We start from the raw sequence: 24988 nt of genomic DNA on the forward strand, positions 1-24988 counted from the left end.
AAAACTCAGCATACAATGCATTAACATCAGTTTATAAACACAATGGGGACACTGAATGAAAGACACGACAGACTACATGACAGTAACATGAGAGAATTGGCAGGTTGCTTATGACTACAAAACAAATCTTTCTTTTAATCTAAAATGATCCAGTGCTAAACTGTGAGCAGCATGTCGGGTCAACGGTAAACATGGAGGGAACTCCAGGGAGGAACCAGAGTGTGAAAAAGCTTTGGTTTTACTGCTGTGTGGTATGTTTGTGAGAGTTCTATGCAAACCCTGCCCTCCGAGATGACAAGGTGGTAATAGATGCATTTCTAATAAATTTTTTAGCAGCTCTTCTTGGAAATTTCCATCAGTAACATGAGGAAAACGATTTTCAAGTGGAATTTAGCAGTTGTCTCATGAATGGGGACTCCGCAGGTTGATGCTCTCGGACAATATGAAATACAGTGACAACAGAACGAAATCAAGGTCAGATCAGAGAATCTGGATGTTTTTTTTTTTAACTTGCTGGACTTTGTTTGGTTATGTGTGCGAGTGGGTACCTGATGGGAGCATGGATGATCTTGTTGAGCAGGTTGTGGTGCAGGTTGGTGGCTGCAGAAACGCCCAGAAACTCCACAGTGAGCGAGGTTATGAGGCATAAAGTGATTCCAGCCGCACACAGGATGATAAAGACGGGCAGATAGTAGTCATGCTGTAAGTCAAATAGACAAAATTCATACTGTCTGAAAAAAAGTGATACTAAATTACTTAAAATGGGATAATTCCTCATTTAAAGTAAAACAAAAGCAACAGTTATTCAAGCACAGGTCATTTTCAAATGAAAAGAAAACATATTTATTCATCATTTTATTCAATTGTGCGCACAGCATGAAATAAGGGGTTAGGCCTGAAGCGTCAGCGATTCTCGGGTAAAGGCATGCGTGTCCACCGAGCAAGGCCACTGAACAAGGCAAACCTGTCCTACTTGCCTCATCCATGGCGCTCTGGCCTCACCACCTGCTTTTAAAATGTGCCTCAGTCCCATCCCATTCAACTTTGACAAGATTCACAGTATTACTGACACCCGGAAACTTTAAAAAACTCGACCTTTGGTTGGACCATTCAAGTGTGCCCACATTAAACGTAGACGGTGTCAACAATTGTGAATATCAACAGAGAACTGCTGGGAATGCAGCCTGTTTTATCTTGTAATTAATGTTGTTCATAGCTCTTCAGTGAATACAGACATATTCTAAAGTGCCGTGTCTGTGACAAACTTGTATTCTGTAAGGTTAACAGCGGTGGTAAAACTGTTCTGTATATAGACAGAGGTACAGTGGCGTTGCTGGTGACCCAACATATCTGTGTCAACTGAGAAACCACCAAAGGATGATGAAAGTACTGTTTGAGCTCACACAGCGATCTTTGATGATGAATCATTTTCCTGAGTTTATGAATTTATGGGTCTTAAGAAATTCAAGGAGGATTAAAACCAAATATATTTGACATTGCTGTAGTCAGGTTGTAAGATGCAATGGCTTCGCAATAATAGATTACAAATGTACTTCTAGTTGAATACAGATTATGTTCAGTCTGCATCTGTTTTACTCTGCCATCTGTGAATAATTTAAATCTTAAGATTTATTTCACATTCATTTAAATTGTGACAAAGTTCATATACTTTGTAAGACTGATCATACATTTTCCAGATTATGTGTTTACATTTAATTCACCTATCTAAACCATTAAAATGCCACAAAAACAAAAAAAAATATTATACCTCAGCCTCTGGAGTACCAGGAGTAGAAAGTGTGTTGTTGCCGCCGTTAGCCAACATGGTTCCGTTGAGCATGTCTGCTCCTGTGTCATTACTCCGATTGGTTTTGGAGGAGGTCCAGAGGGCCAACCAGTAATCGATGGCAACGATGACGGAGTGTTTGAGGAGTTTGGAGGAAACCATCATGAAGACCATGAAGAAGCCACCAGAGGACAGGTAACACCAGCACATCTGGGGAGATCAGGGATGAAACATTTGCTGCTGAAGCTGCCGACGTGATGGATCAAGTGAACTGATAATTATCACTCCAATGAGAATAAAACATATCCCACTTTCTTTTTAGAAATTATATGGACGCACTTTAAATTCATATACATTTTTAAAAGCTGGGATAAAAACAAGTAATTCAAGAGGTCTAGGAACTTTCTTGTTAATTGCACATTTAAATTCTTTGTTTTGTATTTTATGGATCAAATGATAAAACAAGAAGCATGATTAAATGCAGACCCTGTCACTTTTTGTCTGGCTCTGCCTTCAGTAATATTAGCCCAGTGAAAAGGCAACTCAACTAAACTTAATGCAACTGCTGCGGTGAGTTATTTCCTATGAAAAGGTTAAAATGATGCAAATGTTCATGCGTAAGAGCTCTCTGCTTTGGGAAACTTCTGTTTCGATCAAACGTGTGATGATGGACGCATTACCTTCCATGGAATTTTTGATCGTCTGTTGGTGGTCGTGGACATATTGTCGTCATCCTCCTCCTCCTCTTCTTCCTCTGTTGGAATAAAATGGGAATTAAAACACCATCGTCAAGGGAACCAACACTGCTGGTTCATCTTTTCATCACCGAAGGAAACAGGTTGATAAAACAGTTAAAGAAAAAGTCACACTTTAATGCAATCTTGCTATTATCACTACAGAGATACAGAGCTTTGAATCCTCTTTTTTTGCACAGCACTACGTGCCAAGTCCAATATTTTTCAAGCAGACAACAGAAATGAGTGTTCCTCAAACGATCCATGTGGGCATTTCGAAGTGGCAACACATGGTTACGGTGTCTGTGTTTGTTTCCAATCCAATTCCAATCCAATTTTATTTATAAAGCACTTTACAACCTCAGTTGACCAAAGTACTGTACAGAAAAATAAAAACAAAAAATTTAAAAAATTAAATACAAGAATAAATTAAAAGACATAAAACAACTATATGATTTAAAATAATAATAATAATAATACTAAAATAAATTTTTAAAAAAATTATACATTCAACATCGTGTCGAAAGCCAAGGAGAAGAGATGTGTTTTAAGATTTAAGATTTAAAAACAGACAGAGAGGAAGCCTGTTTGACGTGGAGAGGCAGATTGTTCCACAGTTTAGGAGCTGCCCCATTAAAGGCATGGTCACATCTGAGCTTATTTGCTTATGCAAAATAAGCTTGTTTGCTTATGGGAAATGAAGAAAAATATGTTTGCCTTGGTTTTTGATTAAAATTAAGATAATTTATTTTTTCATGTATACACACGAAATTTGTCCTCCGCTTTTAACCCATCCAGGTTGGCACCTGTTGACACACACATGCACAGGGTCACATGGCAACAGTTAGTGCCTTTAAAGATGTTTTTTTTTCTTGAAATTACATGCAAAAACGAAAGAGCAACTGATGCATGAGCCATTAAAACCATTTCACCACTTCTTGAACAATGGCAACCACCTGCAATTTTAGTCGTTCATATCTGCATATTTGTATAGTTTGAACATAAAATACCTGAGGCGGATAGAATGTATAGAACAGAAAAGCATGAAGGAGAAAGATGAGAGTAGCTGTGTTTCTGTTGTTGTTTTTGATTCACATTTAGAATATGTAAACAAGAAAAGGTGAAAAAAAACTTCCACTGATCTGCAATAATAAGTTGATACTGTTTGCTAACTTTTGGCTGTACCTTTTTCAAGGAATGACGAGACGTGCATTATGGGAATGGAAACAACTTTGTGAGTCCCATCTGACCTCACGAAGATTGAAGTGACTTATCAGCTGTTTCTAGTCTGATAAACACAGTCATGACTGACGTCCTCGCTGATGTATAATGTCCCTGATTCCTAGCGGTGAAAGTTATTCCTGGGGAAGTTTGTTTCCAGTCAGCACAATAACTTCTTCTACTGAATTACAACCACTAGACACACAGCCTATCCTCCACTAGTGAATGGAAACCTGACTGTTGATTAGTTAAACGCCGTTTGAAAAGGAGGCGCTGATGTGGAGGTGGGTTACAGAGGAAGCAACCTGCGTAGGTATAGTCGGCGAAAGTAGTTTAAAAAGAGTCTGAAGTCGATCAGGAACTAACTCTTGACTAAAATTTCAATCAGATCATTTTTTAGTCAAAAATGCAACAAAAATGCAAAACATGCAGACATGAGGTCACAGAGACCATGACGATGAGCACCAAAAACTTGAGAGCATGCATTTGGATGTCTGAAGTCACAACCAACACAATAACTCAGTACAAGCAACCATGGCATTTTGTTTTGGGCCCATCTTTTGTTCAAATCTCACCTTCAGTTATATAGTTAACTGAATAAATAAATGAGTTGCTATTGCTCCACCAGTACTTTGTCAAAGTTTTATATCCTGATAAGGAACTCTGATTTCAAACAGCTTTTCTTTCATTTTCTACCATTCAGAAGTTAGAAATTCCAATTTCCCATTCTTCACAGCACTGTCGCAGCCATTTCGGAAACAGACATTGGTGAAATATCGCCCAACAGTTCTTAATGCCCGTACAAACTTAAACAAAATACAGGAGAATGGAGCAACAGTGAAGTCCAGAGTTTATCGAGATGATATGTGATGGAGGAATTACAACGGGGGTTCATTGGTTTATTCAACCGGCCAGCAGCTTTAACAACTTGACGATGAGACCAAAATTGTGCCTAATTGAGGGATCAGTAACCTATCAGCTATCTATGGTCGGATTGCGGATAAGGGGAAATGTAAATATATAAGAACAAAACTGCCAGTCAAGTATTTTTCATCCGTTCAGTGTGAGATCTGAGCTTTGTGTCTGTAAGTATTCATGAAATGTTGCGGTCACAAGAATTAAGTAGATAGATTGACTTTCAAGTGTAGAATGTCTTAACAAACAGACAACTTTAACAACCCAAAAAAATATTTATATTACCATGAACTTGTCAGTTGTAAAGCTGTCAGTGTTCACACATGACAACATTAAAGACCCTCTTCACTTTGGTAAACATCCCCAAAAAATAAGGAAATTAACAGCAAATTAAAGGCAAAGCAGCTTCACTGAGCACACAGTTGGACACCAACATGGGATAAACTGCAGTCCATTTAGTGTTTCATTATCTTATTTGTCCAAAAATGTTCTGTTGGCACTTTCAGATTAGTTTGAGAGATAGAGAGCTGGTGCAGTGTCGGTCGAAAAGTAAAAGATATCTAAAATAACAGAAGAAAAAAAATGGGTAGGCTTTGATTATTGTTCTTGGAGAGAAAGAAAGAACATCTGTCTTGGCGGGTCAGAAAGTTTTTCTATTACCTTCATCCTCGTCATCAATTTGATTCTTGGCCTCTCTGGAGTAGAAAGCTCTCCTCAATGTCTTCCTCTCAAGTGTTGTTTGACTGTCCTGCTGTATGTCCTCCAGACAGATAGCAGACAACAGAGAAATTACATAGAAAATAAAGCCTGTGCTGTTGCACTCTGTCATTCAGGAGACAAGCCACAGCTTTAGAGTCAACTTACGCTGCTCGTGTTCATATTTGCATAATGTCATCAAGTTCACAGGCTACAGTTTTTCTGTTTATTTAGTCCTATGTTGAATTCAAGTCACGTTACCTTCTCCAGCTCCTGGTCATTTCTGTTCATCAGAGTTTTCCAGTGATCATAGAGCTCAATGTCATGAGTCTGAATGTCTTTCAGGGTTCCTTCTCTGAGGACAGAGCCATCCTTCATTGCTATGATCTGGACAAAAAAAAAAAACAACCCAAACATGATAAACGCAAGACTGCGTGTGTTCCACAGAGTAGTAGAGTCTTACTGGGCTTACCCAGTCTGCATGGATGAGATACTGCAGTTTGTGGGTGACGAGGACCACTGTTCGTTTATCATCCTGCAGAAGCTTGAGGATTCCTTCCTGCATCAGGTGATCACTGAGGTGGATGTCCAGCGCTGAGAAAGGATCGTCCTGTGAGAGGGGGACAATGGGAAAGAGATGAAACATTAGATCTGACAAGTCATGCTGCGACAAGAAATAGGTTGCAAGTAACCAAAAAAGGAAAGCAGGTCTGAAAGTTTATGTTTGATGTAGGGCTGGGCGAGTTAACTCGTCAATTATTTAACGCGGATAAATATTTATAATTTTTTTTTTAACATTTTTAAAATTTATTTTATTATTGTAAAAGTCTGTTGCTCACAGGCTTTTATTTTGTAAAAGTCTGTTGCTGTCTGTTGCTGTCTGCTGCGGAACCGGAAAAGATAGTAATCGGCGGATCCACCAAACATGGAGAAGGGTACGGAACTTTTACTTGGCCATTTTCATTTTAAAGTTCTTCCAGACGGCAGAGTCGACAGAACCAAAGTCAAATGTAAACACTGCCAAGTCGAATTGTCTTATCACCGTAGTAGTTCCAGTCTAAAATATCACTTAAAGGCAAAACACACAACTGATACCAGCAAGTTATTCAAGGAAACAGACAGTGGAGCGAGGCTTCTACATAAAAACTACATAAAAATGCTGATGTTAAAAGTGTGCTTGTTGTGCAAAGAAATACACAGATTGTTTCGAAAGTGGGCATCTAGGCTCATTTTATGAATTTACAGCACAGCACAAACTTTATAAAATCTGTAAAACTTTCCGAAGAAAATTTGGTTTTACTGTTTGGTTATAGAATAGGTTAATATAAGGAACCACATTATTATCACCACGTGATTCACCAAATCTGTGGCAACTCTGGCAAAACCAGTTTTGAATCACCTGGTTTATGTCATATATTATCCAATGCAGGGGTTTCAAAGATTATCAAGGACAAATTAGTCATTATATGGAAATATAGCTGTAATATTTCACAGGCACATGTTAACTTGTACTCTTTCTTCACTCAGTCTGTATTATTAAAACAATTTGATTAGTTGTTAATCAAATGTAATTGTTTTTCAGGGCAGAAAAAATGAATTGCTTTTATGTATTTCACCTATATATTCATTTAGTTGCTATACATAAACATATTGTCATAGCTCAACACTTAATCTTTATATTCATCTTGTGCATCTACAGTATGTGGACATTATGCCACCGGATAACAGCATGTTAGAAAATGCACAGAATAGTCCTTTACTACCCAGACTGGAGACGACGAGGAGAAGATGAGATGACAAATCAGACACAACTCTGAGAAGCAGGGGAGGAACATCACTACCAAAGGCAAACACGGAGGAGAATAGACGGAGAAGTGAAAGTAAAAAAAAAGGATTAGGCCGGAGGTCTGATCGTGTCTCGAAAAAAATATTTGCTCCATTAAGACGAAAAGTAAACAGCCGCAGTTGTTTGAAGATTCTGCTGGATTTTATGAAATTTTATATCCCTAACAACTTGATCCTTTTTGCTGACAATAAATCAACAAGACTGAATTGATAAAAAACTGAATTAAAGGGCTACTTTTGCTGCTTAGGGCACAAATTTTCCGGCCTTTCTCTCGGTTGTGTACAACAGTATTGATATTGTTACAGGGTGTGAGTTCTATTAATTTCCCTTGTTTGGCATCCAATCCCATTTTGACTATTAGAGATCTAGCCAAACCACAAGCATCTGCCAAATGTCCATTAATGTCTCTTATTCTAAGTGGGTGGATGATACAGCGTTTGTTCCGTGGCACATTATTGGATGCCGTGTTGTGATTGTTTGACTTCTTGCGTGATCGCGAGCGCATGACGTATATATTCCATTTCTAAGATCAGATATGAAAAGCACAAGCGGCTACTATTTCAAAGTTAACTGATGTCATTATACGTGACAATTTCATCAGTTTAGTTTTATTAACCATTCTAGACATTACAAAGTGTCAGGAGGGTAAAAGAATGCCAATGATTGCTGTTAATGTGGAATGTATGCCTGATAAGCAATTAAAGCTGCATGGCAACAGGAAATTACACGATTCAATTGAGAAAGACAAACACCTGACATCATAGCAGAGACAGCGAGTAGGAAACAGACCTTATTCATCCCAACAGCCAGCAAGAACTACATATCGTATCATACAGCACTGCATGATACAGTCAATCATGAAGAAAAGAAAGGGCTGATTCTAATTCTAATTCAGTTATACACAGTCAGGCTGGAGTAACAAAGAAAATATTTGACACTAAAATATGTCAGAGGAATTAGAGATGGAAAACACCCTAATTGTTCTTACTTTTTACTGATCAGAAATGAAAATAGTCCTACGGGGTGTAAAGATTCACAGTTACTGTCATGGTCTGATGGGTTTTGTGTTGGTATTTGTATCCATTTCCTTGGTTCCGTTTTCTTTGAATTAGGTTAGTCCTGATTCTTTGTTTGGATAATTCTTCTGTTCTGGTTTTAGTTAATGTTCGTTCTTTATCATAACTAGTGGAACTTCCTGGTAAGTCAGTTTTGTTCTCTGGTGCTTTTACTTTAACTTACTTCTTTTACTTCTGGATGTTCTCACCTGGGATTCAGTCGAATAGTCTTTTTTCTTTGCTGAGGAAGGTTCCTAACTGAATGAAATGAGCCAGAAGTATCTGAGCAACGTGATAAAAGCTGATTGAATTGTCTAAATTCAGGAAAGGCGCTTTCTTTATTATCTCCCTTAGCACAGGGAACACTGAACCATTCTTTGAAAAAGAAATTAGGTGATTTCCTCCCACAATCCTTTGCAGCAGCAACTTTAAAGCAATGCTCAATTATGTTCACCAAGTCATACTAACAATGATTTGTGCAGGACGTGAGACTAAGCGTGAGCAACAATATCTTTCACTTTTGTGCCTCAAATCACAAAAACTGATAATTAAGTGGTATCTTATATCTTATCTCGCTAAGATGATATAGTCTCCGTGTAAAAGTGTCTTAAGATTGCCTTAGAAAGAGCATCTAAAGCACTATTTGCTGAATTAATTTTCGAACATCTGTAGTGTCAGTGCTGCAGACCTACATCACTGATGTTTTCTTATCTTGAGTCCATTTGAATTTTTCCTGCCATCATTCCTTAACACCGTGATATTTTCAGAAGGAGTCAAAGTGAATTCTTAGGAAACTATGATAAGAGGTCTTTAATTTTTAATGAGTCCAATGACTGGACTCTTTGTTTTTTTTGCTGATTACCATCTCACCATTACCATCCTTGTTGTTTGTTTGTCATTAGTTCCCCTCAGCATGTATTCAAGTATTGTATTCCTTCTCTCAGTTAGTTCCTTCCCAGCTCCGTCATAGTTTTTTGGCTCGATAGAGTTTGATGGTATCCCCGCCCTCTTCTATGCCAATGGCCAGATTCTAAAGCTAAAATCTGTTTGACTATTGTCTGTGTCGCTCTCCCCCCAGGAAGGGTGAAACATTTCAAATATACAATCGACGCAGACGTACACACGTGCAGTAACAGTGCGTAGCCCGTGGAGATGATACTACACGTAGGCTGAATGCTGATGGGTTGAAAGATGGCTCGAGCTGTGGGGGGGCTGACAATAACAGATCTCATCACGAAAAGAAAGAAAAAAGAAAAAAGAAAAACATTTATTAACAAAGAGAGACAACAGATGCACCGGGCAATCTTCGCTATCTTACAGTTAGTTTCACTCCACTACAAAGCACATCTCTGACCACTAGGAGTTCAGTTTTTTTCCACAGCATGGCAAAGCTAAAGCACCAACACAAGCAAAAACACGCCCACAGCTCAGATTGTTGATGACTGCTTTTCAATTCAGAACAATCCGATACCTTTTTTTAATCCCCGATTGGAAATGATATCATTTATATTTCTAAATTTTAATTCAACATTAAACTTTAAAAAAAAAAAAACATTGGCCATGAATAACTTTTATATTTTCTTCAAAAACTGCACCAGACTACAGTGCCAGCTCCAATTTCCTGAACTGGCACATGTTCAAAATAAAAGAGAAAAGAAATGACAGTATATCCCCTTTTCTGTACTGGATTATAGGTCTATTGTGTTGATCTCTTTTTCACTTCTTTATCTTAAAACATAAGTGTGGCGAACAAGACAAATACCTTTTAAACCAAAAAGATCTTGAACTTCAGAAGTATCTGATATTGAACACGGAGAAAAGAAACAGTGTCCCTTTGGGTTGTTGTCAACAAATGCAGGTCCGGCGCAATCAATTCAACATAAATCGCTTGCCAGCAAGTGGCTGTCACTACATGCATGGTGCGATTACTGGCAGGAAAAAAAAAAAATAAATAAATAATACTCAGAAAATAAATGATGAAACTGGTCCATTACAGGATGAAGCTGATCGAATGGAGAAACGTCTGACTCATTTAATCTGCTGATCAATCAGTGCCTCCCTGTGTGATTGATCTACACAGTATTAGTCGCCCTGGTAACCAGGAGAAAAGGTCAAAGAGCAGGTTCTGACCTTGTCTGTCAATCCAGACTCGAACTTGATAAGTCAGACAGAGATTTTCACAACACAAGACAAGAAACATTTATGGGGAGCGGATCGCTGGATGTTACTGATGAGCGTTGAACTTTATCACCGTATGAGTTACATGAGTAACGTGAGTAACATGACTGCTAGTACACCACAAGCAAAAACAACACCAGCTAAAGACGTGGACATTAAAGAAATTTTTTTGAAGACAATCTAGCCACAGCTGTGCAAGTCAAAGGTAATTACTGCTTGATTTATTTCTAAAGATTTAAAGTTTTTTTCTAACTGTGCCTTAGAAATCAATAAACGCAACACATTGTCTTGACACTAAAATGAAACATAAGATCTTGGTTAGACAAGTTTTAGGAAGTGTGTAAGTTTGCACTGAATAACACTTAATTGTCCTGTAAAAAAAATCGTCTCCAAACCATATTGTGAACTATGTTCCTCGATACATGTTAGATAGTCATGTAAGGGTAGAGGTACACACCACTAATAAATACAAGTTTAACTTACCAAGAAGACAATGTTGGTGTTCTGGTACAGAGCTCTGCCCACACAGATTCTCTGTCTCTGACCTCCACTGAGGTTGATGCCCTGACACGAAAACACAACAGAAAACATCAGCTCAGTACAAAAAAAAAAAAAAAAGAAAAAACTGAAAAGGGGTTATGATAATAACTTATACGCGCACATACCCTTTCTCCGATCTCAGTTTGGTCCCCAAAAGGCAGCAGGTCGATGTCTGGCTGAAGAGAGCAGGCATCAATCACAGCTTTGTACCTGACGATCACAGAGCGTGAGCAATATCATTAGAGATGGACTTAACGTGAGAAAAAGGCCTGAGACAAGTATGTGAATGCATCCGCAGTATCAACGAGTAAGTAATTAGCAGGTAAGCAGAAAAGTGGGAGGCAGAAAGCTCACTCGTTTGCTGTGAATTCAATTGAAAATAACCAACTATATTCACATCAATGAATGAGACAATGCCTGGTTCAGGCATTTTCCAGACTCCAGTAAGCACGCTCAGAAGAAGTCCAAACTAACTGCAGTGCTTCTGATTCAGACATGTTTCAGCTTCAGGGTAACAGCGCATGCGTGAAAACAACTCCGTGAACACAAAAGTGCTTTGAACTGGTGTGTTTACCTTTGTTTGTTGAAAGGGCTGCCAAAGGTAATGTTTTCCTCCACTGTGGCGTTGAGCAGCCATGACTTCTGAGCAGCATAGGCCACAGAGTTTCTGTTCTTGCTGGATGCATCATGGGAAATAGAGGCAAGCAGATACCGGAGTAAGAACCACAGGTCCTGTATTCATAAAGCTTCAGAGAGCAGGAATACAGATCTGCTTCCCTACAATCATATTTGCTCTTTTCTAAAATAAGTCAGTTTTTACAGTGCAACATTGAAAGATTTTGACTATGAGGAACAAATATACTGTAAGATTATTGACGTAACAGTGAATTACTTCCAAAAATGGCCCTTGTTGAATATTCTTTAGCTTGCATTTATTTCTATATATGGTATCTGTGCTTGCCTATCTATTTTTACAGTTTATTCCGTAATAAAGTGAAACCTAAAAATTTCAAGTATCTGGTCGTATCATTTGCAAACGTTAATTAATAACCGGTCAATCTATTCCATTCATTTAGCTTTCAATCTGAAAAATGTGCCAATGCACTGGACAGTTAATATCAGATCAGTACTCCAGTTCTAATCAGCTTTATGAACGCAGCAACCATACATATGAATGAAGACGGAAACTCCACCCCAATGTCAAAAAACAGCTTGTCAGATATGAGGGATAAATATGGATCATGTATCGGGTTAATGATGAGCTGTGAATGATGAATGGCAAAATAAAAAACAGCACCAGATACAGCAACAAAAAACATAAATAAAAAATACCAGCGAGGACAACAACCACTGCAGCACTCTGCTGGGAGTTTCTACTCAGAATGAACCTGTTGAGAATGTTAGACATCAACAACAACATGGTTTGGTAGTGTATAACGCTATACAGTATAGTGTAATGCTAACTTTGCTTTGTCAATGATAAATAAATCAATTTAGACACTGCTAAAAAGACTTAATGTGATCTGTATCAATACATGAAAATAGTTGCAGAGCTAGATCAGATATCAGTTCCCAGGACATGTTGGTTTATTTGAGATAGGGCGACGACTCCCAGCATTAAAAGCACAAACCACTCCAAGATCAGACAACACAAAAATGAATGATTGCTTCGATGGAAAAACAGCAGCATGATGAGAAGATAGTACACTCTGAAGGCTGCAGTTGCTCCTGAACACACACATATATTAACATGGTGCAGCTGCATCAAAGTGCTCCAACTGTGGAGTCTCTCTGTTACATAAACTTCACTATTAAAAACTCTTTATCAGTTCAGTTTAACCCTGTTTCAGGATTCAGCAAATGGTACTTTGTTACTTTTCCTCACAATTTGCATTGCCTTCTCCCTTTATTTTACCAACCTGTGCACGATCTTTTAATTACTTTAATTTAAAAGGTGCCATCAAAGTGTATATCGTCCATCGATACAGGATAGACCTGTACATCCTCACATAGAGCTCCCTGGAAGATTTCCTCTCTTCTCCAGGTGCTTTTTAGGAATCCAAAAACTTTAAGGGATATCATTTCTGGGTCACAGGCAGGATGATGGAGAAGATTAGAAAAAGGAATTACAGCTCTACTGTACCTCGTGTTCCACAGCCCTCTTTGTATGTCTCAAGCGGTTTCTTTGGACTCATACCTGGACTTTTCCTTAAGTTCTTGCCTGTTTTGGTGACCATGCAAACTGCCTCTCTGTGTATGACCTGTCTGTTTATGAAACTTTGGATTTTTTACGCATCTGAGCCTCACATGCAGGATCGGGTCTTAACTGGTTGAAATATACTTTAGATTTTATAAACTTTATGTCCTTTTATTGTTTCCTCTTTATTTACAGACAAAAGAAGGATTTAAAAAAACTTCACGGGACCATTGTATAAGAATGCAGCACACTTCAACATAAAAAAAACACTTACCAATAATAATCTAATGCATATGTTTGTGTTCATTAGCAAAACAGCCAGACTAAAGGAAATCTTTTTGAGTGTAGTACAAAACAGTACTCTCGTCTGAGACACAATAACAGGCACAATAACAACCACAGAAGTTAAAACTGATGAGACAAAAGGGAGAGGCGGATGAGGGGTCAAACGGTCACTTCAGGCCTGAAACAGAAAGCAGGAGACCAGAAGAAGAAGGTGTACCTTCTGTTGTCTTCATCAGACTCCTCTGTCTCTGACCAACTGTCAAAGTCAGTGTGTTAGAATTAGCCTCGTGTCATCAACAGTGTATACACACTGTATAACTGTGTCTGTCAGTGGAAATATGCAGTAAAACCAGGCAAAATAGCAAAACGGAATAAAACACAAAGACAGAGAAAAGCAGAGAGCTTTCTTTGGGATGTGCAGGAGAAACAAACATAAAAGACAAAATAGATTGTTTTCAAGTCAAACCCCAGACATTGAAGACATGGTGTTAGCCTGCCAACTGTTTATCAAATTAACCTTCCCACCCAAAAAAGAAAAGCAGTGTAAGTGATGCAGTCATCTTCTGTCTGTGATAATTAGGTTTTGTGGCTTCTTCGACTATGATGTCTCATAGTTTTGCACCTGAGGGAGTTAGAGGGGTAAGTATAATCAGAAAGCCCTCACAGAAACAGTCTGATTACAACTGTGTAATCAGATTTAGCAAAGTTCAAACCTCAACACTTGAGCCTCAACACTTAATAGGATCATTTGGCTTTCTAAAGCCTGTGAAGCATACTTCAGCACCCTATGTTTACTGTGAGGAACGCAGTCTTTTGTACTTAAATATGAGGCAGCAGTGAGACCAGTTTTAGATTGCTACTGTGTCTTAAACATGAGGGCCGGTTGTAGGGGGATCCCAGTTCTTGTGTAGGGGGCTCCCAGCTCCCAGTTTGGATAAAACTGTACAGACTCATGGCATTGGAGTTTTGGTTCCCTGCTGATATGGTATCCCAACTGATGGTTGATGCAACAGCACACTTAAAGCAGAAATAGTGAAGGGAAGGCCACGGTGTCCACAAAACATTCCAAGGCGTTGCTGCTACTAACTTTTACATTGGCAACTTCAGCCGTGAAAAATGACATTTCACCTCATAACAAGGCAATTTATTGTTCGTCAGGATTTTGTATTACTATCTATTACTATGTAGATTTGATATATAGACAGTATATGATATAAAATGAATAGAAAAATATATAATATAGAATTGGTCAATTAGTAGGTTTCTGTAACAAAAATATCAATAATCACAAAAAGCACAAACAGCACAAACTGAATGAAAATGTGGACACTGTTAAATATGATATAAAAGTATATAATTCTCTGAACGTTTAGCATGTACTCCTCAGTGTAAATGTGCAAATTGGAGCTTTATGTGTTCTTGAGGGCTGTGGCTTTCCCTTCGACCATCGCAGCTTTAAGTCCCAAATGCTAGCTGCGAGGGTAAAAACAACTTTTCCTAAATCATTAATGCAGTATCAACTATCTTGGCTTCCACAATTATCTCCCTTCTACCTCACTGAACACCTTCGGGATTGAGTTAAACCCACCATCCATCCAGTCACAGCCAAAATGTGACTGCTCTTTTCAGACTTAAACACAGTTATTCACATGGCATCAAGTGTGTGAAAACCTGTTTAAACCGGGCGTACTCCTTCTTTGGAATGTGTCACCTGACTGCAGCCTGGATATCTAACTAAGCAGCCTTCTCACACATTCTCATGTGGCCAGAACTGTTTCATTGAATTTCACTTCAGATCATGCGGGAGGTAAACCAAACTGCAGTCCTGTTAACAGTCTCTGTGGATGAATGTTTTCAGAAAAAAGACACCAAAGCGAAAAGGAAGTACCTTATGTTCCCCTCGTGGACCATCTGACAATCAGGGTGCCTGATATTGCATGAAGGCGGAGGGCAAGTGACACCACACACACACACACACACACACACACACACGCACACGCACACACACACACACACACACACACAAACACACACCCAAAGATGCACATAAAGGTTAGCGTGTGCAGCCCTGGAAAATGCAGCCTGAGAAGTAAATGCAACCTGCAGATGAACATGTGTGCAGGAACACTGGAGTTGGCATTAATATTTCTTTTTATATCTAACTAGACACGCTGAACCATTCATCTTTCCTGCTAGAACACCCAAAAATTGTGTAGCGGGGATGAATCTTGATGTAGCTTCTGGTTGTTGATAACCCTCGATTTACATAGCAACGTTTCTCCAGTAAATGTCTACCAACAGTTCCGTTTGTAAGCCAATAGAACTATAACATTTTTAAGATATAAAAGGAGGTAGTCATGTTCAAGTGTCATTATGGAACTAATTGTTTTTAAAGATCAGAAAGTAAGATGCAGTAACATGCAGGATGTATCACTGTCACTGATGTATTCCATTCTGTGTTTTTCACATCTGGGTCCTGTTACTGACTGCCATACCTCTGCCATATTAGGAGCATGCACTGAGACCGCACCTTACAACCACACACAAACATCCTCCGTCCTTCAGCTCGAAAAAAAGTTTTAAAAGTTCACAAAAGTGTTGACGATGGTGCAAATCTCATGCCATTACATGAGATTCTAGTGCAAGAAGAATCTGCTCTGGTATATAAGAGGAAATTTATATATGACCTGATCATTTGAGATTCTTTTAAACTCATCCCACATAACCCTTCGGCTCATTTATGAGCCAGAAAGTTACCATTATGCTAGCAAGAGTCAAAGCTAAAAACTTTAAACAATATTGACAAATAATGGATAGAATTTGTGAGGATGCTTAATACTGTTATCGAGCTATATCAACGTTCCCACATCACTATCAAGGCTCTCAGGAACAACCAGCAGGTTGTACTTATGAATGCAGCCTGAAGTAGTAATTGAATAGCTAACAGAATGTGAGAAAGAATATTCAGAGGGGTAGTGTAACTCCAGCAGCTTGTGCGTAACAGTCGGCATGTTGTGGTGTTCGGAGGATGACTAACTGAAGAACAACATAGTTGTGAATGAGCCTTTTCACTTGTGTCTGCAGCCACCCGAGGCCAATGAAAAAGGCTGATCCAGATCTAATTTAGAACTGTGAACACATTTTTTATGTTCACAAACAGAGCTAAAAGACACTGAAACAAATTCCTTTGTATGATATGCTTTATACGTGTTACAAAATGTTGTCACAATGACTTACTTGCTCCAGTAGACCATTCCTTCAATTGCTTGCATCTCACCTAACATGGCCAGCAGCAGAGAGGATTTCCCACAACCCACCTGACCCACGATCATTGTCAGCTGACCTGAGGTAGAAATGAATGAAAAAGGAGGAAACTTGAACTGAAAACGGATCAAACAGCACTGAAAAGCACTCATTTATTCTCCGGCCTGGGATCACTGTAATCTGTGCACATTTTCATTTTTAGAATAGTGCAAACTGCTATCATGAGAATTTTGAGACCTTCAAGTGAGCTCAGAGAGCAGTGATGCACTGTTACAAACCAAATACAAATCTTTGAAATGCTACACCTCCAGTGACCTCACTCATTTTCTTCCATTTCTAATTTTAAACATCTGCAGGATCACTAGCCTCTTGAAGAATATTCACACTTTAAATAACATAACCAGGGATATTAAATACAGAAACACAAAGGCACATAATTCAGGTACTCTTGAGTATAATCCCACCATCACTTCGGCAGAACTACAAATCTTGTTTGTCTTAGTAGTAGCATGACTGGGATTGCAAGCGAGTCACTTCCCGGGGGACGATCCAAGTGAATGATATATTACACGGTCCATCTGTTTGGCAACCTCATAAACATGGCCCGGTCTCCTGACACTTGGTATTTTGGTGACGAGTGTGCAGCATGACTGTAAATTCTTGACATAACATCAGGCAGAGCACATTTCACACAGTGTGAGCATGAGCTCCACCTTTGAACCAGTGACCTATAATCTGCCAAGCTAGTAATAAAAACATCACAGAGCACATCCAATTGTAAAAAAAATTCAAACAAAGAACAGAACAATAAAAAAAGAGGATTTAATACAAACACCTTTCCTGAGAAATGTGCAAAATCTGGCAGTTATACTGGAGGACATTAACTTTTGGCAGCATCATAGGAGAACAGGTGATTTAGCTTAGAACATATAACACTTAATGGTTGGAAAACATCGAAATGATGAGGGGACTACGTTTACTGCTCTAATCCTCAAAGGCTTAACCTCAAATCTGAGGCTGAACGAAGGAAAAATTCATCACAGCCAAAGTTAGGATCTATTCAAGGTCCTGTGACAAGCTTCTTTAAATAATAATAATAAAAAAAGTTAAATACATGTTTAAGTATTTTCAAGTGGAAGGAACTTGTTTCATCCAGCAGTCTCAAACTCTCACCTGTCACTTTTCACTGACACTTCCCCATGAGTTAGACAGATTTTCTTTAAGGCAGTGTTTGCCCATGGGAACATGGCAAGCATTTTAAATACATACCACAACGTGAACAGGTGATGCACTTGTACTTTTCAGAGCATGGTACAATATTTTTGCCTCTGAGTTTTTGTGAGTTGACCCTTTTCAGCTTCTCGGCGGTCTTGAATCAGGGAATTTGTTCTTCTTGGCCAGCAACACAAAGGGGAAAAGGTTTGGATCTATTCTCTACACTTCATGGAAGCTAAAAGTCAAAGCTGTTCCAACACTAAAAGGGCACGAGTGAGAACCGCAAGCAGTGCGTCAAACTGTTTCAAATGTCTGTGTTGACATTCGTTAGACATTTTGAATGAAATTTAGAGCAAGCATCACGGAGTGAAAAGGCAGCTAAGGGGGCTAATGGTACTTGGTGTTAATAAATTCCGACACATGACAATCATTTGTTGCTTCTACAACCATTCTGAAGCTGCAGCTTCAGCTTCCAGACTCCTAACTGGTACCGGAAAAAGGCAAAACATGGCCTTTGTTCTTGCTTTGCTCCACTGGCTCTGACCTTATTCTAACTCCAGACCTCTCTGATCCACCGATCCACCTCTTCGAACTGCTTTTATCTGCTCTGTGGTTGAGGTCAGTTAATAAAGGAGATTTGCAGTAGCAGCTCTGAAGCTGTGCAACAACCTTCTACATTCAATTAAACGTGCCTTCTCTATGGACATTTTGTTCTCTTTGGACTTTAACTGCATTTAACACGCTTCACATTTTTATTAATTTATTTCATACTTTTAAAAGGAAGTCATTTCATCAGGTTTTACTTTCTCATTTTTATGTGCTTTATGAATAAATTGGATACAAGACAAAACTGTTTTCTGGCACCTCACAGATATAAATGATAGGTAACTGAAATGTCAACTCCAATAGATCTGAAAGCAGTTAACAAGGCTCATAAATGATAAAATTGAAGAATTGTTGAAGAAAATCCAACACAAAAACAGAATCAAAGATTTTCAGAAAAGACTTGTTGACAATACACATTATAATGCAGTGAAATGATCAGCTTATAAAATCAAAAATACCAAACGTAGCACAATTTTAAAAGCTCCTTTCTTCCTACTTTAAGTGTAATTTCATTTCCAAAAAATGGGTACAAGAAAGAAGAAGACGAGACAGTCAAATAGGTATTTATCTATTTTCAAGTGTTCTATTGATATCGCAATAATATATCGATAACATAAACGTTATTTGTCCTGATAATTGGATAGTAAAAATATACGACAGGCTCACCTAGAACCTCAGCTGAGGTAGTATCAAAAGATTTATATTGAACTTTAACGGCAATTACTTTGCAGAATTCGCCTTAAAACAGCATATAAAACTGTAACTAAGTGAACTAAAACATGTTAGATTTGTTGACCTGACCTTAAATCCTGTCCTTACAATCAGAAACATCTCATTCTTGGGGAGAAGACGGCGCATGTTCTGCTGTTTCTGGACTGAAAACTTTGAATCATTGTGAGAATGCGCCAATCTGACGAGCGTTCGCTTACATTAATGTGTCACTCCTCTCACTGGAGTGAGCGATCAGAGGTTTTCAGTCCTAACGAAAATGTGCCCGTCTTCTTCCAGAGCATTGTTCATTTTCAACGCCGAACAGGGATTTTACGTGTCCGGATACTGAGGTTTTCATCCAGTGTTTCTTGGATTTAAATGATTTATAATCTGGCAAAAATGTTTGCTCTACCTGTTGGGATGCTGATGTTGATGTCTGACAGTGTCAACAGGTTATTTCCCCAGGTAAAGGCTCCATGGCTCACCTGAACAAAAACAAAGAAAGAGTTCAATCATAGGAGTTTTGTGGATTCATTTATTCTTTGCAGTGAACATTATAATCAAATTATGCAACACATGTGCATGCTGTGTTCTTCCACTAGAGCAAAGCATGTGACCCATGTAATGCCCCCATCCAAAGTTTGAGAGACCCTTACAGTGAGTTTGTTGCAGTCAACATTGTTGAGACAACTGCTTTACACAAGAAAGGATGTGTGCTGTGCTCATGGCATGAGGAAACCCAAACCAAATTCCCACTTCTCAACTTTTCTCAGGTTCAGTGAAATTTTTTCAGTGAAAACCAAAAAAGAAATTAGCATTACATAAGTGAGACAGTGACTCTACTCATGCTTCAAGGGACATCTTTTTTATACCAAATGTGCAGGGGAAGAGAAGTAAAGATGGTTCTAACTTCGGTGCAATCAGCAAAAGAGTCAAAAAAAAAGAAGAAAGGAGGGAAAGGAAGGAATGAATGGACTTTCTCAGTTTGGCTGGCATCCAACAGTTCGAAACTAATCTAAACTGTTTTTAGATCGGATCAGAGTTTGCCAATTTGTTACAGATTAGTTCATCTTGCTTCCTGTTTTATTTTGTGGAGTTTGACCCTGTGTGTGTTTTCTGTCAAGCTTAACTCCTGTGTTTGTTTTACACCTGAATTCATTTAGCAAATCACCCCAAGCGGCCTTTTATTAGTCTTTTGCTGCCTTAGTATAAATACTCCTTGGTGTTCTTGGTTCATCCCTTGATCCTCTGTTAATATCCCATCAAAAATTCCTATGGTTTCTGTCTGTTCTAGTTACTACTATTCTTTTGGGTTTCAGGATTATATTTTGGACTTCCTGCCTTGCAGCGCTTTCTGTTTGCTCTCGTTAAAAAAGAGTGTTTTAGTTCAACATCCCTGACAGCTGCATTTGAGTCTGCACTAGGGTCCTCACCATATTAGAAAAATGTTTATTAAATAAATATCTTGTCTACAACCTGGACATAAGATTGGGTTTTTCTTGCCTTATCCTGAATCATACATTAGGAAAACAGTTATTTATAATAAAAAGAGATATTCCACCCTTGTGAATGATGAATAAGAAGCTGATTATGTTCGGCTTTTAATCCTTGTTCTGCAGTCCTGCTTGGACTCTGTTTACATTCTTCCCATCTGCTGCTTCTGACTTGTTTATTTTCTGTTTATTTTATCTGACAATCCCCTGAAGCTTTTCCTCCACAGCTCTCCATGTCACTGATCCCCAGAAGGCTTCTATAGAGAGCCTTGATTCTTTGAAAACAAATGCTGAAGATGAGCTTTTTTAAAACTTCTTTGTTTTCACCTGTTTTAGGGGTTTAAACAATTGAGGATGGGAGAAAATAATACTGTATTAACAATTAATTGTTTTATGTTTTACGAGATGTCTTGGGTACTAAACAAAATGTTGATTAAATATGGGCAGCGGTTCCTTTTATGATGATTACAGCACCGATTTAATCGTTATTTTACTTCAATTTTGCGATCATGAAACAGCTTCACTTCAAATAAACAGATTATCTGGGAATCAAGCAGCATGAACTAAATTGCTGGACATCACAGATTTTTGAAACCAAAAAGAAAAAGAGGATTGTTCAAAGCGTGATGAGGTACAAAAACGGAAGGCAAGATCAGATACAACAAACAAGTGTTAGGGAGGGAGAAGGGAAGTGGAGAGGAGATATGACAACAAGTAAATATGGGGTTTGACTCCCAAACATGGAAGATCAATTGAATATTATCTTACGAAAAAAATAAAAGGCGCTGCAGAAAATGGTCCTTGATACTCTTAAATACCACAGAGAATTTCATACCACAGAATCTATGAGAAACCACAACCTTGTCACTATTTTTTAGGCAGCCTTTGTTGGAAAATAATGTATTTCACTTAATTTCCACTCACTGTTCAGATTTGCAGGTTGCCGTTAACAGCACAAGCTCAGAATCATTCCAACCTCCTCCGACCTCCCACTGGATTTGCTGTACCTCAGCAGTAGAAGTCGGAGCTCCATTACTGTTTTGCTTTGCGATTAATGGCGAATTCCCATCTGCAGGTTTGTAGTTCGCTTAACTTAAGAAAGAAATCAACTAGAAGTACTCCAGAAGTGTTCAAGTACTTTGCCAAAAGAGCTCTTCATTACTGAAGCATTTGCCTGCTTTTACTGACAAGAACGTTTCCAACTACAATGGGAGAAAAGAGCTTTTGGTTTTCAGGCCCATTTCTTATGAAACCAGAGCTTATAAACTGGTTGATCTGTTTTTGAGACACCCGTGTTAACAGTCTTTTATCTTTCATCCATCATTTATTCACTCGTTATTTTTCATATTGGCTTCTCTTTTACATCCACTTTTTATGTAAATTTTTACTTTGAAAAGCTTTTTGGGTTTCACTTGTGTTTGAAAAGTGTTATATACATAAAGTTGAGTTGAGTTGATGGCAGTTCATTTGATTTCTACCAGTCTGAAGTTGGAAATTCTGAGTTTGCAATTACTATTGAAAGCAGCATCAATTGGGACATCTGGGCAAAACACAAAAAAATCCGTCAAATTTGAAAACATCTATAAAATGTCACCCTAAAAAAAGCAACATTTCTTCTTATTACCTACTGAAACTTAAAGAAAACACAGAGGAATGGAGCAACTTTCCATTATCTTACCACTGCCTTCCTTTCTGTGGTGCTGTGTTTTAACAACCCGGGGCACTTCAAAACTCAAAACGACATTGTTCCTGAGATGGAAGATGGAAATCTAAGTGTTTGAGAATAAAACTGCCAGTCAAGCATTGGTTTGGTGTTTGGTAGTCTGAGCTCAGTCAACTGTGAGTGCTAGTATGAGTTACTTACAATAAGCTTCAAGGGTTACTGAGTGTAATTTGTGTCCAAATTTATGTTTGCATGGTCGCATAAAATCACCACCAATCTCAAAAGTTACACACCCTGCAGAATAGAAGGTGTGTGAGCTGCTATTAAAAGAGCTGTAAACAGATGGTTGAAAAGGGATCTGTAGTACTGTACCTCTATAGTTTTTTAACCAAAGTAAGCCACAGATATTTCATTAAGACCTCAAAATTTGCGTATTAATGTAGTATATCTCCTTTAAAGCTCTAGAATTTAACTCCATTTTAGATAGGGAGGTGGCCACAACTTTGTTTCAGTAGTTTAAAAAGGACCCACCTTGTGTCAACAAGAAAATGGCAGAGTGCAAAGCCAGGTCCACAATTAGGTGAGTAAGCCTGCTGAGAGCCCAGACCTCATGAGCTGAAAGCTCACTGTTGAGTGGTAAGAGAAGCTAAAGCCGTCCCGGAGGAGAGGAGGGTGCCATAACTATAGGTGTCCATTACAATAGCATTTAGGCGTAAGTGAGGCAAACTCAAAGTGATATCAAAACTAAATACAATACAATGCTACTGACGAGACACTACAGGCTGTGTTTAGTGTGGGAGAGAAATAACTTTTCCAACTCCAATTAGTGGACAGCCGACTGGAAGGTAGCGTCACTCCGCAGGGATGAGACAGGAAGAGCAGCCTTTACAGAGGCGCTGAGAAAATCCTGGACACATTCACAGGGCCCTTTAAGGGGCAACAAATTCTCGTGTGAATTCTACACTTCCTGAGAGGACAGAGAGTCCTTGCACACAAACAAAGACTCACACAGATACACCCACAAAAACACGTCACATGTTTGGTCCTCCAGACCCATGGATGTACAAAGAGTCAAGACATGAAACATCTGCTAACATGTATGTCACGTACATCTACATACAGTTATCTTTATTCCTTAACAAAGTATATGCTATATTCTACATGATTTTTTATGAATTTTTATGTTGTAGAGTTGTGAATTTATTTTATCAATGGAGAAATTGAGCAGCTTTGCTTTGTTGTCTACAGTAGTAGATCAACCCTCATCTTACTTTGAAGCTCCCAGATCAAGGAAGTGACGTCGACGCAGCTTTAGCAGCAGAGAAGCTATTAGGCTTGTGTTGATAATAATAAACTCCTGGACTATGTACAAACTTCCAAATGCATCGTTTTGTGAGTACAGACCATATTTGTACTACTGTAGAAGTTTGGTGTCATGGCATGTGATTTTAGTGTGGTAATTTTGGAGATACTGCCAGGTTCCATCAGCGCTTGTACTAAGCTATTCGGGATAACTCGGTAACTAAGCTGATGTTCAGCCAATATCGAAAAAACTTCGGGTGGGCTACTTGGCTGGATGTCATGGTTCAAATGACCCTAGGGTGAATCTACTCCAAACTATCACTTTAACACAAATATGTGAATCATTCAAGCATAAAAAAAGCCACCTAACTGGGGTGAAGGGATGAACCAGTGTAAGATCTACACACAACAGACAACTTAGCAAAAAGAAAAAATTTAAATTGTATCTGAAGGCACTGTCACAAAGACATCATGTGCTCTACTTGGTTTTGTTGCATCTAGGAAAAATATCAAAGATAACACAGCTGACAGACAGAAAATAATATTTTTGCTCCAACAAGGTGATGCCCAAAGAGCTACAAGCTGAAAACATGGCATAGTCTGCAGCGTGTCCTGAAAAAAAAAGTGAGTGCAAAGCAGATAAGGAGAGGAAAAAAGAAGTGACAGGTCTACAAAACTATCTACAACAGATGAACAGAATCTGAAAGTGATGTCCTGAAGAGCGAAAAAAATCAGGCAAAGACCAGAGATGTATCTAGACCTTCAGTTGGTCTGTCTACTGTTCACTGAAGCCAAATTAGAAATGGTCTCCATAGAAGGGTGGCTGTCAAGAAGCCATTCTCAAGGAGGGGAAACAGGGAGAAGAGGCTGAGGTATGCCAAATGACACAAGTGTGGGGTCATTTTGACAGAAAACGGAACAAAAGGCAGCCAACACCCAAAGAAGAGCGAAGCCCTTAAAACTATTCCAGAAGGATAAAGAAATGACAAGAAGGCTTATCTAAGAGGGTCATGATGACTGTGTCGAAGAATAAAGGTGCTCATACCAATATTGACTTTCAGGCTTGTTTTTCGCTTCTATACTGTACTTCTATTTATGTTTGCACATGTTTCAAGAATTCACTGCACCTATTTCAAGTTTTCGTGGTCATATGGAAAGACATGTGCGGTGGCTAAAGACTTTTGCATTTAACCAACCGTTCAGAATAAAATAAATAAAAAAACAATAACAAGCAGCACCCCTGAGCCTTCATGTGGTTGAGTGTTTTTTCTTGCTTTTTTC

General features: G+C 38.6%; 1 protein-coding gene across 5 annotated transcripts in view; it reads right to left on the reverse strand.

Annotated features, from left to right (window-relative positions):
* abcc9 (ATP-binding cassette, sub-family C (CFTR/MRP), member 9) overlaps positions 1 to 24988 on the reverse strand; it is an 88106-nt gene that overhangs the window by 31354 nt on the left and 31764 nt on the right. For 3 of the 5 annotated variants that reach the window (XR_012770175.1, XR_012770174.1, XM_075471897.1), the window contains 11 exons: positions 19662 to 19734; positions 16691 to 16796; positions 11546 to 11647; positions 11097 to 11181; positions 10915 to 10995; positions 5825 to 5962; positions 5614 to 5739; positions 5317 to 5416; positions 2467 to 2540; positions 1769 to 1996; positions 549 to 700 (listed from right to left, as the gene is read on the reverse strand). Coding sequence is in view for 3 of the 5 variants with exons in the window: in XM_075471897.1 (XP_075328012.1) it covers positions 549 to 700; positions 1769 to 1996; positions 2467 to 2540; positions 5317 to 5416; positions 5614 to 5739; positions 5825 to 5962; positions 10915 to 10995; positions 11097 to 11181; positions 11546 to 11647; positions 16691 to 16796; positions 19662 to 19734 (1265 nt within the window). In the remaining 2 variants the exon portion in view is untranslated. Of the gene's footprint in view, positions 1 to 548; positions 701 to 1768; positions 1997 to 2466; positions 2541 to 5316; positions 5417 to 5613; positions 5740 to 5824; positions 5963 to 10914; positions 10996 to 11096; positions 11182 to 11545; positions 11648 to 13670; positions 13710 to 15341; positions 15381 to 16690; positions 16797 to 19661; positions 19735 to 24988 lie in introns of all 5 variants that reach the window. The other 2 variants (XM_075471900.1, XM_075471899.1) reach the window with 2 other exon arrangements.

This window comes from Odontesthes bonariensis, chromosome 8, assembly GCF_027942865.1.
Source record: "Odontesthes bonariensis isolate fOdoBon6 chromosome 8, fOdoBon6.hap1, whole genome shotgun sequence".
NCBI lineage: Eukaryota > Metazoa > Chordata > Actinopteri > Atheriniformes > Atherinopsidae > Odontesthes > Odontesthes bonariensis.